The 16,675-nt window shown below is 44.0% G+C and overlaps 1 protein-coding gene across 5 annotated transcripts in view; it reads right to left on the bottom strand.

Moving 5' to 3' along the window:
• Positions 1 to 2,960: 2,960 nt before the first annotated feature.
• Efcab3 (EF-hand calcium binding domain 3) overlaps positions 2,961 to 16,675 on the bottom strand; it is a 418,970-nt gene continuing 405,255 nt past the window's right edge. For all 5 annotated transcript variants that reach the window (XM_085829216.1, XM_021177459.1, XM_021177460.1 and 2 more), the window contains 5 exons: positions 13,223 to 13,343; positions 10,726 to 10,907; positions 10,239 to 10,423; positions 7,764 to 7,886; positions 2,961 to 3,424 (listed from right to left, as the gene is read on the bottom strand). In XM_085829216.1, coding sequence (XP_085685342.1) covers positions 3,098 to 3,424; positions 7,764 to 7,886; positions 10,239 to 10,423; positions 10,726 to 10,907; positions 13,223 to 13,343 — 938 coding nt within the window. In that variant the 3' untranslated portion in view covers positions 2,961 to 3,097. The remainder of the gene's footprint in view (positions 3,425 to 7,763; positions 7,887 to 10,238; positions 10,424 to 10,725; positions 10,908 to 13,222; positions 13,344 to 16,675) is intronic.

Below are 16,675 nucleotides of genomic sequence, written 5' to 3' on the forward strand. Positions count from 1 at the left end.
TGTCTCGAAAAACCAAAAAAAAAAAAAAATATCTTGTTATGCCGGGTGGTGGTGGTGCATGCCTTTAATCCCAGCACTCGGGACGCAGAGGCAGGCAGATTTCTGAGTTCGAGGCCAGCCTGGTCTACAAAGTGAGTTCCAGGACAGCCAGGGCTACACAGAGAAACCCTGTCTCAAAAAACAAACCAAACCAACCAAACAACCAACCAAACAAAATCTTGTTCAAAGAAACTGCAGTGATTCTAATATTTTATATTATACTTTCTTTTCAGACAGGATCTCATGTAAGTTAGGCTGGCCCTGAATTTGTCACACTGCAGCATGATCCTGAACTCCTGTGGTCTTGTCTTTTGGTCTCTGCTTCCGAATTGCTGGGATTATAGGCACGTGCCACTATGCCTAGCTCCTAATTCTATATTCCCAGACATTGTTTGTAACACACACAACTATATAAAGATATTTTCTTAAAACTAATAATCTTACCTTTTGGTTAGAAAATATGGTTATTCATCATCAATGTCTCCCCCCAAAGTATAACTATAAAATAACTAATATTTATTTTTAATTTTAAAATTATACTCATGGGCCTATTTATTTAGTTACTGGGTATGCAAGAGGTCAGAAGGGCACTTTTATCCTATCATATAGATTTTGGGGATTGAACTCAGGTCTTCAGGCTTAGTTGCAAGCACCTTCACCCACTGGGCCATCCTGCAGGCCCCTGTACTTATATTTTGAGATTGAGGCCTTACTGTGTTGTCCAGGACAATGTTAAAATTACTGGACTCAGACATTACACACACACACACACACACACACACACACACACACACACACACACACAGAGAGAGAGAGAGAGAGAGAGAGAGAGAGAGAGAGAGAGAGACCCACAGCTCTAAATGGCATGTCTCCATCCAATCCATCCACTCAGAGCTCAGGGAACCCCTGGGGACGAGGAGGAAAGTGTAAGAACCAGAGGGGATGGCGGACACCAGGAGAACAAGGCCCTCTAAATCAACAGAGCAAAGCTCACATGAACTCAGAGACTGAAGCAGCAAGCACAGGGTCTGTGCTTGATCCTCTGTGTATATATTACAGCTTCAGTTTAGAGTTTTTATAGGACTCCTGAGTATGTGAATGGGTGGGTCTCTGATTCTTCTTGTGCTTTCTCTTCGGGGCTCTTTTCCTTTTTGTGTTTTGTCTTGTTCAGTGATAGTTTTTGTTTGTTTGTTTGTTTTATATTTTATTTTGTTGTTTTCGCTTAGAAGCCTTTTCTAATGAGAGACAGAAAGAAGGTGCATCCAGATGGGAGGGGGAGGTGGGAGGAACTGAGAGGAGTGGAGAGAGGGGGAACTATAAGCAGGATATATTAAATGAAAAAGAATCTATTTTCAATAAGTGGGGGAAAATAAGATAGATAGATAGATAGATAGGTAGATAGATAGATAGATAGATAGATAAATAGATAGATGATAGATAGATAGATATAGATAGATGAGTTTATCAACTTTAGAGAATTAGAGCAAGAGCTGGGCATGATTCACGGAACCATAATCCTAGCACTTGGGAGTCAAAAGCATGACCCGTGCTGCAAGCTCTAAACTAGCTTGATCTAGAAAGCAGGTTCCAGGTCAGCCACGGATACAGAAGGAGGGCAAGGGGAGGGAAAGAGGATCAGTATGAACTGACAAACTTTCAGTTGTGGCTCAGTTGGCACAGTGCTTGCCTGGCATGCATGGAGGCCAGGTTTTGATATGAAACACCACATAAACTGGCATGGTAGGGCATGGCTGCAAGCTCCACACTTGGCATGCAGGAGTTGGAGCCAGGAGGATCAGGGAATTCAAGACCATCATTGCCTATTTATCAAGCCTGAGGCTAGCTAGCCTGGGCTGAATGAGTCTGTCACCCCTCCCCCAGATACAGAGAGAGAGAGAGAGACAGAGAGAGAGAGAGAGAGACAGAGAGACAGACAGACAGATGAGAATCTGCAGAGGAAAAAAAACACTTTTGCCATCCTGATAATATATCAAATGGTTAATGTAGACTTAATGTTTATAGAATTCCAAAGTTGTGTGCCTATATTTGAAAAACTGTCAAAAACCTCAGAGTGCCCCAAGACTCTAAGAATGAATGGAACTAAGAAGCAGAATGATACACACTTAACTATGTTTAAGACAGTAAATTCTGGACAGTTGAGTTTTATCAATAACAGCCACAACATCCCAAAGTGCAAAGATAGCTCGATGGGTGAAATGTTTGCTGTGTGAGCCAAGGACCAGAGTTTCAATCTCCAGCGCCCTTGGAGAAAGTTGAATGTGGTGGCTTGTGTCTGTAAATCTAGCACTGAGGTGGCAATGGAGACTGGCAGATTCTGGAGGCCCACTGGCCAGAGTCTAGCAGAAATGGTGAGCCCCAGGTCCAGTGATAGACCCTGTCTCTAAAAGCAGAACAGAGAACCAATTGAGGAAGATGCCCTGACATCAACCTCTGTGCTCCACACACCAGCATGGGCAAGAACACCCTAGTGTACTCATATGTGCGCACTTGCGCATGCAGTACACATATATGCACAAAACACTATGGTACCTATATTTTCAATATAGTTATGTCTCTCATGTAATGGATGAGCTGTTATTTGAAGGAGCAATCTAAGCGAGAGGTGTGCCTAAGGAATTTCTAAACTTCTCTGAGGTTCTTTGTGGCGTGGGGAGAGGGTTCCCTCTGCTAGGGTTCCCTGCAACTGCAATCCTCTGGATCTGGTGTCAAGCAAATCCACCATTTAGAGTTACCCCAAACTCAGACGCTTATTGTCCAGAGGGCTCTTGGGAACCCAGGCCAACTTTCCCTGCTTTCTGCTGGTATTTTGGTTGTTTTAAGTCAAGTGGGCATAGCGAAGAATGCCTGGCTCTAGTAATAGGGTAATTATAGAAACCACAGAAAGAGAAAGCATCCTGGATTTAAAGGTTTTTACTGGTCGGAATCCATAAGATGTCAAAATTTCCACCTAGGCATGTAATAGATAAAATCAAGAAACCATACTTTTGATTACTATGGAAAGTGGTTTTCGAAGAGCTGTTTAGAAAACGTAGGCTTTTCATTGCCGAAACCCTCTGGAACTTTTCCGTTTCCTCTTCCTCCCCGTCTCCGGGTCGGACTCACTGAAGTCCGATGGGGAAGATAACCCAGAGTTGGAGGGGGAACTCTTGTTCATGCTGGCGTCGTGCAAGCGGAGGTCCTTAGCAGAGAGCAGCTCTTGGCAGACGTTCCAGGACCAGGTGTAGGTCGAAAAGGTGTTGTAAAAGGACTCATTGTTGCTTTCGATCCCAACCAAATCCCCTCGAATCTTCTTCCAGAGGTTCAGCATTTCTTTCCGGTGGTCAAGGGCAATTCCTAAGTTATAACTCTCCGTGGCTTTCTTTACCTGCGGCGAGAGGGCAGATATTAACTCATCGTAGCTACCTTCACTCTCTTTGATGTATGAACTGTTATTATTGGTGGCTCTAGAATTACACATGTGAAAATCAGTAAGACTATGTACATATGGGGTTGCGTGGGAGCTAGGAGTTGGTGGAAATCAAAATGTACCACTTGAAAGCTGGGTATGGAATGCGAAATGATCCATTCTTATCTCCTTGTACAAAGCTCAAGTCTAAGTGGATCAAAGACCTCCACATAAGACCAGAGACACTGAAATTAATAGAGGAGAAAGTGGGGAAAAGCCTCGAAGATATGGGCACAGGGGAAAAAATTCCTAAACAGAACAGAAATGGCTTGTGCTGTAAGATGAAGAATTGACAAATGGGACCTCATAAAATTGCAAAGCTTCTGTAAGGCAAAAGATACTGTCAATAAGACAAAAAGGCCACCAACAGATTGGGAAAGGATTTTTATCAATCCTAAATTGGATAGGGGACTAATATCCAATATATACAAAGAGCCCAAGAAGCTGGAAATTCAAATCACCCCATTAAAAACTGGGGTTCAGAGCTAAACAAAGAATTTTCAACTGAGGAATACCGAATGACTGAGAAGCACCTGAAAAAAATGTTCAGCATCCTTAATCATCAGGAAAATGCAAATCAAAACAACCCTGAGATTCCACCTCACACCAGCCAGAATGGTTAAGATCAAAAATTCAGGTGACAGCGGTTGCTGGTGAGGATGTGGAGAAAGAGGAACACTCCTCCATTGTTGGTGGGATTGCAAGCTTGTGCAACCACTCTGGAAGTCAGTCTGGAGGTTCCTCAGAAAATTGGACATGATACTACTGGAAGATCCAGCAATACCTCTCCTGGGCATATACCCAGAAAAAGTTCCAACTGGTAATAAGGACACATGCTCCACTATGTTCATAGCAGCCTTATTTATAATAGCCAGAAGCTGGAAAGAACCCAGATGCCTTTCAACAGAGGAATGGATACAGAAAATGTGGTACATTTACACAATGGAGTACTACTCAGCTATTAAAAACAATGGATTTATGAAATTATTGGACAAATGGGTGTATCTGGAGTATATCATCCTTAGTGAGGTAACCCAATCACAAAAGAAGTCATTAGATATGCACTCACTGATAAGTGGATATTAGCCCAGAAACATAGAACACCCAAGATACAATTTGCAAAACACAAGAAAATCAAGAAGAGGGAAGACCAATGGGTGGATACTTCGTTCCTCCTTAGAATAGGGAACAAAATACCCATGAAAGGAGTTACAGAGACAAAGTTTGGAGCTAAGACAAAAGGATGGACTATCCAGAGACTATCCCACCTCGGGATCCATCCCATGATCAGCCACCAAACCCAGACACTATTGCATATGTCAGAAAGATTTTGCTGAAGGGACCCTGTTATAGCTGTCTAATATGAGGCTATGCCAGTGCCTTGGCAAATACAGAAGTGGATGCTCACAAGTCATCTATAAGATGGAACACAGGGCCCCCAATGGAGAAGCTAGAGAAAGTACCCAAGGAGCTGAAGGGGTCTGCAACCCTATAGGTGGAACTACAATACGAACTAATCAGTACCTCCAGAGCTCGTGTCTCTAGCTGCATATGTAGCAGAGGATGGCCTAGTCTGCCATCATTGGGAAGAGAGGCCCCTTGGTCTAGCAAACTTTATATGTCCCAATATAGGGGAATGCCAGGGCCAAGAAGCAGGAGTGGGTGGGTAGGGGAGCAGGGCGGGGGTGGGGGAGGGAATGGGGAGGGTATAGGGAACTTTCGGGATGGCATTTGAAATGTATATAAAAAATAATAAAAAAATATTCAAAATGGTAAAAAAAAAAAAAAAGAAAGCTGGGTATGGTGGCACACACTTTTAATCTTGGAACTTAGGAGGCAGAGGCAGGTGAGTCTCTGAGTTCAAGGTCAGTCTAGTTTACATAGTGAATTCCAGGACAGCCAGAGCTACAAAGCGAGACCTCAAACAAAATAAATAAAAATAAATAAATGTATGTTAATTTTTAGACAAGGTCTCACTCTAACTCTGGCTGGTTTAGAACTTGTGGAGATCTTCCTGCTTCTGCTTCCTGTGTGCTGAGATAAAACACTCATAAACCTACTAAAGCATATGGACTAAGATAGGAAGCAGTATGGGGCTAAGTTAGGATATATAGGTACCTGCCACAGCCTAAGGCAGGGAGAGTTACTTGGGAGGAGATGCTGAGCTGAACAAATCCTTAAGGATTTTAAAGCTGAGGTTCGCAAGGGGTGGTGGGAAGGAGTCCCAGGAAGAAGAGGCCAGAAAAGCAAGTACTTAAAGAAAATAAAAATTCTGGACATGGTGGGAGCCTCTTGATGTTGCCGGAATGTGGGGGTTAAAGTGAGGGAAAGAGAAGTGACATTGGAGTAACTGAGTTAGCAGATTTGGTGAGGTGGAGGAGAACATCACAAAAAGCATGCCCTGGGAGCTGGGTTCTGGGTGGCGAGAGATACATCCTTCAGCCCTGTAGAGTAGAAAACACTGCCAGCGACTGAGAACTGGAAGTCTCAAGCCTTTATCTTTAAGCAGGACAATGGTTTGTTTACATCTCCACATTGAGCGGTAGGCAAATGGCTGGAGGGGAAAAGTTGCAGAATCGAGGGCCACCAGACTAGAGGCTGGTGACCTGGTAAGTCTTGTAGAAGGGCTCAACTCAGGCAGAGAAGCGGGGAGAGAGTGTAGGGCACAGACCTGGGAAGCATCCCGGAGTGAGTTGGATTAGCTTTGGTGACTGAGTAAACAGTGATACCCACTGAGATGGATACAGCATCCTCAGGGTAGAGCCAGATTGAGGGAGATGACAGTGAGCACGGGGTGGGCTGAGCTCTGTATGTCATGAGAGTGAGCATCTAGGGGGAAATGTTTATCAGGTGGTGAGTGGCCAGTGTACAGGGAAGAGGTCCAGGCTGGGGTAAATCAGTTATCCACATGGAGGTGGCCACTGCTAAACAAAGGTCGAAATCACCCATGGGTTCGCCCTAGCTCGCTTCACCTGACACAGAGATCCCTGCTGCTCTTCTATGGCTGACTTCTATGGAGACTGGTGCTGGTCCTGGAGGTCTCTGGCCACTGGCAGCCTCCACTGACTTGGATGCTTAATGTGCTAACGAGGCGAGTCACTGCCCAATGATGCTTTGCGTTTTTTCCTCCCGCACACCCCAGAGCATTGCTACAGTTCACTCCCCTTCCAGGACTCTGTCCACGCCCCCTCCAGGACTCCGTCTGGGCCCCCTCCAGGACTCTGTCTGGGCCCCCTCCAGGACTCTGTCCACGCCCCCTCCAGGACTCTGTCCACGCCTCTTCCAGGACTCTGTCCACGCCCCCTCCAGGACTCTGTCCACGCCCCCTCCAGGACTCTGTCCACGCCTCTTCCAGGACTCTGTCCACGCCCCCTCCAGGACTCTGTCCACGCCCCCTCCAGGACTCTGTCCACGCCCCTTCCACAACTCTGTCCACGCCCCCTCTACGACTCAGCGTTCACAGAGTAGGAGCTGCGCATTTCTCTCGGTGATGTCTCCTGATCTCATTCATGGTTACCCAGTTACGAGTGAGTGTGCGCGCTCATGCTATGAGGAGACCGACAGGGTGGGTAGAAAGCTGGGGGGCAGAAGCATCGGAAGCCCGATGATTGCTGCCCAAGTAAAGCAGGATTCTTAGGAATATCACAGCTGAGGCTGACCTCCGGCACACACGTGCTCACACTCTTGTACACACAGATCTTGGAGAGGCTCCACAATGCACCGACTCTGCGCTCCCTGGCTACTTTTGGAACCATAACTACCTAATAACTCTGTGTTATTAAGAATGCACGCACTCCATGCCACCTCCCTTCAGCATGTGATGACGCTAATCATCATGCTCTAAGGCTGCTGCTTTCTTTTTTTTTTTTTTTTGGTTTTTCGAGACAGGGTTTCTCTGTGTAGCCCTGGCTGTCCTGGCACTCACTTTGTAGACCAGGCTGGCCTCGAACTCAGAAATCCGCCTGCCTCTGCCTCCCGAGTGCTGGGATTAAAGGCGTGCGCCACCACGCCCGGCTGCTGCTGCTTTCTTATGTTTTTACACAGGGCACCTTCGGTCCCTGCAGCTCTGGGTCTTTCCCCCTCCTCCTTGAATCTCTCAGGTAATGCTCGTTCCCATGAGTTCTGGGCAGGCTACAGCTCATCTTGTCTCACTATAGAGTGGATAGTTTTGCTTGTTTTTGGAGGCAGAGTCTTCTCCGTAGAGAATACTTTTGACAGTGCAGCCTGGGCAAGGTGTTTGACGGTGGCGATCACTCACATGCTGTTTGATAGCAGCTGCGTCAGTCACAGTCCAATGTTGCTTTTTCTTGAATAGGTGGTCAATGGCTAAGATGTCATCCGAATAGCCTGAGGCAGACTTGAGAGGTTTCACATTCATGGCCTTTATGCACATAAGAAAATTAGTATATTTTAGTTTGAATTATGTAACAAAGGCATAATTATGCACGTGTGTAAAATGTCATAGTGAAACCCATTACTTTGTATTGTCACTTTAGACATTAGTTATAAAAAAGGAATACTAAGCCGGGCGTGGTGGCCCACGCCTTTGATCCCAGCACTCAGGAGGCAGAGGCAGGCGGATTTCTGAGGCCAGCATGGTCTACAAAGTGAGTTCCAGGACAGCCAGGGCTTCACAGACAAACCCTGTCTCGAAAAACCAAAAAACCAAACAAAACAAAAAAACCAAAAAAAAAAAAAAAAAAGGAATGCTAGTGGAGTGGTAGCAGAAGGAAGTTGAGCATAATGGTGCATGCTTGTAATACCAGCTCGTGGGACTCTGCAGCAAGAAAAGGGATGTGAGTTCCAGGCCAGCCCCAGGCCACAGTGTGACACTGTTTCTCAAACACAAAACCAGAATTTGTTGGTGAGAGGATTTGTAGATGACTTGTCAGTTGTGCTGGAGCAGCTAGCATGGCGTATGTGCAAACAGGCATTTAGTAAACCCACTGAAATAATAACAATAATGAAGTCTGCTTATAAAACAGACACATGGCATGGTTCATGTGTGGAGGGCAGAAGGAGGGCAGAGAGGAGCCAGCTCCATCTCAACCCCAAGCTGCTGCAAAAATCTAGAGGAAGGTGCCCGTTCCAGATACTTCCAGACTTCCCACAGGAAACAGCATTTGCGTTTCCTGTTGCTGGGCTGTTGAGCAATGATAAAGGAAGTTGGGGATGTATACTGCTCGATCTTTTTGGACATCCTTACTTCCTAATCTACTTGGCATTCGTTCACTGTAAACACTTCAGGTGGCTGCTGGGAAGCCGGACTTCAGACTGCCAGTGGCTGGTCTGGTCTCTCTAAAGCTTGTCTAGTATGGCTTCTCTTCATTCTTCTCCTCATTTTGTGATTTCCCCATCCTTTAAACCATCATTTTCGTCTGATTTACATTGCCAAAAGTCTCCCCTGTGTTCGTTATAGAGTTTGCTGTGGGATGTTTTTATTGATTGATATTGTGTGCATGCCTGTGTGTCTGTGTGTCTGCATGGCACTCATGTATAGGCCAGAGGAATGATGTTAGTTCTTCCCTTTTTTTTTTTTTTTGCTTCATTTTTTTTTGAGACAGGGCTTCTCTGTTTAGCCCTGGCTGTCCTGAACTTGCTCTGTAGACCAGGCTGGCCTCAAATTTACAGAAATCAGACTTCCATTATCTCCCAAGTACTGGGATTAGAGGCATGCTCTGCCACTACCTGGAAAGTTGTCTTTGGACTTGTTTGTTTTTTTTGAGACGGCGTCTTACTGTATAGCCTGGTTGGTCTGGAACCTAGCTTAGGTTGGCCTTGAACTCATGGCAGTTCTCCTGCCTTGCCCTCTTACTGCTGCAATTACAGGCATGAAGTGCCATCTCTGGACACCAGACTCTGATTCCAGGTAAATTTCAGTCCTGGTGCTCACACTGGGAGGCTTACAACAAACTTGGGGGCAAGGACAGAACTTCTCAGAATATCTGGAAGCATGAGCATACCTGGACATACTGAGACTTTATAATTCCTGGTAGTAAAGTGTGTACAGGAAAGTAGATTAGAGGCAACAGAGTGTGATGCAGGGAGAGAAGATAAAGCTGAGATCACAGGTAAGGCTCTAGTGGGAGATAGATGGGTCCCTCCGTCAGCACATTCTCCACTGACGTGGGCCTTCCACCCCATGGTGCTGGCCAGCCTGGTGCTGGCTGACAGAGTGAAAACTGCGTCTTCTGCCTGGTGGGTTGAAGGGAGAGCAACACAAGTGGATCTGAAAACTTTTAGCATTTTGTTCTCTGTTTTTGTTTTTGCCTTTTAAAGACAGGATGTCACTCTGTAGCTCAAACAGACCTGAAACCCACCAAGTAGCCCAGACTCACTTTGAACTCTTTGCCCTCTTTCTGCTTCAATGTCCTCAGTGTTAGAATTGCAGGAGTGAACCCCCATGTTTGGTTACCTGTTGTTCTTAGAGTCCTCGCCCCAATCCCAAACGTAGGTTTGTTATTTTGTAAATCAAACTATTTTGTTGAAATCGTTATACCTAAGGTCAAAGTCCTTGTTGGCTACAGAGCAAGTTTGAGGCCAGCCTGGGCTATGTGAGACCTTGTCTCTAAAACTCCCTATCCAAACCCGAGCAAACCCCTCAAAGCAACAACTACAATCCCCCCAAGACACCACCCAATGTTTGTGATGAAAACGTGCTTTTAGTCTCATTGAGTTGGGTTTTTCCAAGTGGAAGTATTTAAATTAGCTATTACAACAGGGGAAATCTCACCTGTGCTTTCCAATCTCTTTTATTGAAAAAATAGTCCTCAAAGAAAGTCAGAGGCTCCTTTCTCCTTAGCATTTCTATTTTTTGTGTGTCTTTAAATGGTTTTCCCATCACCGTCCCATCCACATCAGGAAACAACGGAAACACAGGTATTTTTGAGTATGGGCTATCTGTACGGATATTACACCCTAAAAAAAAAAGATAAAAACAAAAATGACATTATAAATAATGTTAAAATTACAAAGAGTGACGCGCATGCAGAGCCTAACGTTCTCTCATCTGTTCTCCTTGCCCCCTGGCTCCTCTACTCCAGGCTAATGCTCCCAGTCCACAGCCACCCACAGGTTTCACCCATGTCTGAGGGCTCAGTCAGTGGGCTCAGCTTCAAGATGTATGTATGTGAAAGAGAGCAGTTACTTAGCCCTGCTCTTGACCTCTGGTGTTTACTTCTGACGTCAGTCTAACAGTGGAGAGGGAATTTGGCTCTTACGTTTGAGGGCTTCAAGAAACTTATACAAATCCCTTTCTTTCATTATGGAGATCCTAGCAGAGTTGGCAAAGGCAGCAGTGCTCGAGCGAGGGGGAGAGCATATCTCTGTCTTTAGGCCCCTTCTCCCATACGAATTCCACAGTATTTCTGAGTGGCTCTCCTGAAACTTTTTTCGGAAATAGCTTAAAAAGAGAATACAAGGGATTCAGAAATGGATATAGAGAACTCTTAGGACACAAAGAAGAAAATTAAACTGCAAGTTCATAGATGTTGATTAAGTTTATCCTAAATCCATTTAAAAAGTTTTATTAGCATATGTTGATCATATATAATAATAATAGTTTTCATTCTGACAACTTCATGCATTAGATGTGTTTTTATTATACTCACTCCATTACCCTCTCCTATTCTCTCTGGCTCTCCAGAGACCCTTTCCCCTCCCTCTTTATCCCTCTTCTATCATGCCTTCCCTCTTCTGTGTTTTCATTCCCTCCCTCTTTCCCTTCTTCTCCATCTTCTTTTGTATTCTCTCTCCTCACCCCTCCCCCTCATCCTAACCTTCTCCCCCTCTTTGTTTCAGGCTTGAGAACTCAATGTGTATTGTTAGGGTTGCTAACCTGGGTTCTGGTGTGGGATTATTTCCAAGCGTGTGGGATTTTCCTAGTGGCTATGCCACTGAAGAAAATACCCTAGACTGTAGTACTTTATGTTGGGTTTGAAAATGCATTTTTTTTTTTTCCTTTTTGAGACAGGGTATCACTTTGTAGCTTAGGCTGTCCTTGAACTCATAGTGTCCCTTCTGCATCAAACTCCAGAGTGTTGGCATCACAGCATGAGCTACTATGCCTTCCTAGAAAGTTATGTTCATTTGTGTCCTTCCAAGGTTTTGTTGCTCTGGGATCAAATGCTGGCCTTTGTGCATGTTAGGGAAGCATTCTCCCACTCAGCTACACAGCCAGACTTATGGCCTCTTTTTAATGTTTGTTTTGGAAAGCTTATGACCAGTTTTTCCAGTGTAGGGACTGAACTCAGGGCCTTGTGAATGCCGGCCAGTCAAGCACTCTAGATGCTCAGGCCCAGCCCCAGCCCCAGCCCCGGCTGCTGTTTCCTCTTATTAAACCAATTTACATTTATTAATTTATTTTAATTTAATGTGTGTGTATGCATGAATGTATGCACATTTGCACTAGTACACTGTGTATGTAGATCACAGGACAATTTGCAAGAGTTAACTCCTTCTATCATGTGGGTCCTAGGAATTGAAGACAGTTGTCAGGCTTGGTGGCATGCATTCCTTCAGTGGTTCTCTCAGAAAGCCTTTCATTCTCTTTAGCTTCTGAACGGCAGCTTTTCTCGGGATAGAATTTCTGGTTGGCGAGTATTCTCTTTCAACAAATCATTCCCTTCTCTCTTGGCTTGTAAAATTTCTGGAGAGAAAGCTGCTGCTACTGTAATAGGGATTTCTTCATATATAACTTGATTTTTGAAAACTTGATTTTTAAAAGTTTTTTGTACATTTATATCTATCTATCTATCTATCTATCTATCTATCTATCTATCTATCTATCCATCCATCCATTTATTTTTAAGATAGGATCTCACTGTGTAGCTCTGGCTATCCTGGAACTTGCTATGTAGACCAGGCTGTTCTTGAACTCTCAGAGATCCACCTGCCTTTGTCTTCTGACTCTGGGCTAAAAGCATTCACCACCGGGTCTGGTATGTTGTATTTTGATGGTTTGACCCCCGTATACCTTGGAGAAGATTATTTTCCCCCACTCAATCTAGTAAGGATCTTAACAGTTTCCTGTATCTTGGGCCTTTATTTCCCAGGGTTTGGAAATTTCTCAGCAGGTAAAGAACAGCCTCATAAGATAAGCATATAAATACCCACAATCCGATTTCAACAACCCCGGCACCATTAGCTAAGGTGTCCTGTGCACTTAGCAGGAGTGAGAGGCAGTGTAGGAGGATGAGAGTGTGGACCGCTGTGCTAACAGCACCACTCAACTCTTGGGCAAGTGTCTGATTTACTTTCCAGATAATCTGTTTGTAAAATGCAGGTTTCAGCATGCAGTCTGTCGAGGACTATATTAGATAATATGCATGTGCTCTATTTTATTTGTCTCCGCAGTATGAGAATAACACTCATTATCTGTGTTCTTCTGCTTCATTCCCACAATTGCCCCTTTAGGCAAGTCTCCTTACTACTCCCACTTTGTAGGTGAGGAAAGCCGAGATGTAAAGGAAGGGCTAGCCTGTGCACCAGCAGCTCTGTCTTGGGATCAGGATGGCTAAAGTGTTTCTGGATGTCCTATGCTCACAATGGAGCCTCAGGAGAGTGTGACTTTGGTTTTATGGTTTCAGAACCGGGTGAGAGTGTCCTGGCATGCAGCCTTCTGTTTTGGGTTGAGCTCTGTGCCTAGGATGGGGATGATGTGGCCACAGTAAGTGCGTGCCTCTGGGAATGTTCTCTCACCTGCTCCATTGCACTTACCTTACTAGCTCTATTATATCCTTTCTGTGCAGGGCCGAGGTTTCTACAAATTTTGATAGGATTTCAAACAACAAGATTCCTGGGTTGTTAGCTAAATCTAAGCATATTTTCTTTTCTGGAACTATAAAGGAAACAGAAGAGAGAGATTTCAAAATATCTTCTGAGCAATTATTAAAAATTTACTGAGAATTTATAACATCATTACAAAATTATAAAATTTATAATTATATAATCTTATATATTAAACCAGGGACTAGAAATATGTCAAAACATTAAAAATCTGTTCTATTTGGTAGAAAGGTCATTTTGATTATGAAGTAGACAAAATAATCATAGTTCAGTGACTAAATACAGCAGTACTTTTTATAACTGCATGTACAGTGTGTTAAAGATAATTGTCTTGTTCTATGAAGGGGACTTAATAAATATGTCTACTTTGCAGAGAAACTCTCATTAATTGTCAGGAGCTATCATACAACAAGCTAATAACTAGCAGCTGATCTTCCTGAAATTAGTCTGCCTTGGATTTAAAATAAAAGCTACTACAGACTTGCTCTAATAGGCAAGGCTCACGAAAAAGATCATTTTAGGAAATATTTTTGCTACTAATATGCTTTTACTGTTATTAAATATATAACAATCACTAGGTATTAGCCTACCCTTTTGAATAGATCGCTGCAGAACTACAAAGACATACTGTCTTGTAGTGATGCTATATAGACAAATAGATGACTTCTCAATTCTTTATGATGATCCTATAAGAATTCCTAAAATAATATCAGTATTTACTAAGCTCTTTTTTTATTTTTAATATTTTTTATTACATATTTTCCTCAATTACATTTCCAATGCTATCCCAAAAGTCCCCCATAGCGCCCCCCACTTCCCTACCCACCCATTCCCATTCTTTTGGCCCTGGCATTCCCCTATATTGGGGCATATAAAGTTTGCAAGTCCAATGGGCCTCTCTTTCCAGTGATGGCCGACTAGGCCATCTTTCGATACATATGCAGCTAGAGACAAGAGCTCCGGGGTACTGGTTAGTTCATCATGTTGTTCCAACTATAGGGTTGCAGATCCCTTTAGCTCCTTGGGTACTTTCTCTAGCTTCTCCATTGGGAGCCCTGTGATACATCCAATAGCTGACTGTGAGCATCCACTCCTGTGTTTGCTAGGCCCCGGCATCGTCTCACAAGAGACAGCTATATTTGGGTCCTTTCAGCAAAATCTTGCTAGTGTATGCAATGGTGTCAGCGTTTAGAAGCTGATTATGGGATGGATCCCTGGATACGGCAGTCTCTAGATGGTCCATCCTTTCATCACAGCTCCAAACTTTGTCTCTGTAACTCCTTCCATGGGTGTTTTGTTCTCAATTCTAAGAAGGGGCACAGTGTCCACACTTTGGTCTTCATTCTTCTTGAGTTTCATGCGTTTAGCAAATTGTATCTTATATCTTGGGTATCCTAAGTTTTGGGCTAATATCCACTTATCAGTGAATACATATTGTGTGAGTTCCTTTGTGATTGTGTTACTTCACTCAAGATGATGCCCTCCAGGTCCATCCATTTGGCTAGGAATTTCATAAATTCATTCTTTTTAATAGCTGAGTAGTACTCCATTGTGTAAATGTACCATAATTTCTGTATCCATTCCTCTGTTGAGGGACATCTGGGTTCTTTCCAGCTTCTGGCTATTATAAATAGGGCTGCTATGAACATAGTGGAGCATGTGTCCTTCTTACCGGTTGGGACATCTTCTGGATATATGCCCAGAAGAGGTATTGCTGGATCCTCTGGTTACTAAGCTCTTTTATAGTGGGACTGCTATTAGGTCCTTTCTAATATTTAAACCACAATGAGACCTCTGACCCTGCCAGTCTCTGTTACCAGTTAATTGCTTCTACTACTCAGAGCACATTCCAAAAGGTTGTAAAACCATTAACCAAGGGTCATAAAAAGCAAACTACTATTTATTATAGGTGCTAGGATAGAAGGTAAAATGTTGACTGAGTTTATCTATATAAAACTTCACTAATAACTTAGTTATGGTTTTTAACTCTCCATGAGCCTATGGAGCTATGAAAGGTGATGATATGATTAACCAGATAATTAATCCTAATAGATATGCATGTAAACATTCTCTGTTGTAAACATATTCGATTTTTGATTTTAATTTATGTGTAAACTTGTAATGAACTTCTTATCATGTGATCATGTATTTTGAAAGATGTGTGTTGAGGACAAAGAGAAGAGGTCTGTTGTGGGGCATTGGGCTATGCACTACAGGCTGGTGTCCAATTGAGCTGAAGTCTGAACCCCGGTGGTGATAATTCACCTAAATGACATGGTAGGCATTCCCTCATGCTCCTGGAACTTTGGCTCCTGCCTAAGTTACTGCCCCCCCCCCCCCACACACACACAAGAGAAGCATGGGTAGAAGTCATGTAGGCAATGGCCCAAGCTTCTGACCTTCAGGCTAAACTCCTCCCCAGTTACCTAGCAACAGTGAAGACCATAAAAAGGACTGTTCAGTCCCACCTCGCTCTCTTAGCTCTCTTACTCTCTTACCTCTCACTCCTTTGTTCTCTTACCTCTCACTTCTCTCACCCCTCTCTCCTCTTTCCTTTCTCTTTGTCTTTTCCTTTTCTCCTCTCTCCTCCTACTCTCTTTCTCTCTAGCCTTCCCCCCTCTCTTTTCTACTTTCTCTTTCTCCCCCTGCCTTTCTACAATAAAGCTCTAAAACCATAGAATGTCTCTGCTCATCAAGGCCCACTGTGCTTGGATGATGGGACAGGCTTTCTCCTAATGAGCTGTTTCTAATCTCCCATTAGAAGGCCTTCCTGTGCTCCAGTCAAGATCTGCTGCACTCACTCTTGTCAGTGTTGGGAACCTCTTCCCTCATCCCTCTCTCCCATAACCCTGGTGGCTTTAGCAAAGTAGCCCCAGAGCTCCCCAGGTAGGGCTGCCCCTTGGCCACCCCCTGAAGAGTGGGTCAGAGGCTTGAATGCCTACCCAGGGATGAGTGGAAAGTGTATAGCAGCTCTCCCACACCTGAGACCAGACCAGAAAATAGGTAAAACTTTGGTGAGTTGTGGGTCTTTCCCCTTCCCCCTTGTCCCCAGGGCCCCCCTTTTTAGTTCCCAACAGTCTGTCTCTCTCTCACTCATTCTCCTGTCCTCATTTTTCTTAGCATTATTATCCTTATTCCCCTTCTTTTAGCACTCCTTGTCCTGCTTAGGGTCATTCCACTTTCCCCCTTTATCTTAGAGAGCTTTCATAGGAAACTTTTTATGACTTAGAAATAAACACTAAATTCACTTTTCAAAGGGTCCCTTTTTCTTCCTGAGACTTCAACTAGCAGTCTGAAAGTTAGAGCCTCACAATTCCTGCAGAGATAGAACAAAGGCTACATTTCTTAATCCCTCTTCCACCTTGCTGTTAGGCTTACAGGTGT

Source organism: Mus caroli, unplaced genomic scaffold (genome assembly GCF_978045245.1).
Source record: "Mus caroli unplaced genomic scaffold, Mus_caroli_1 scaffold_13, whole genome shotgun sequence".
NCBI lineage: Eukaryota > Metazoa > Chordata > Mammalia > Rodentia > Muridae > Mus > Mus caroli.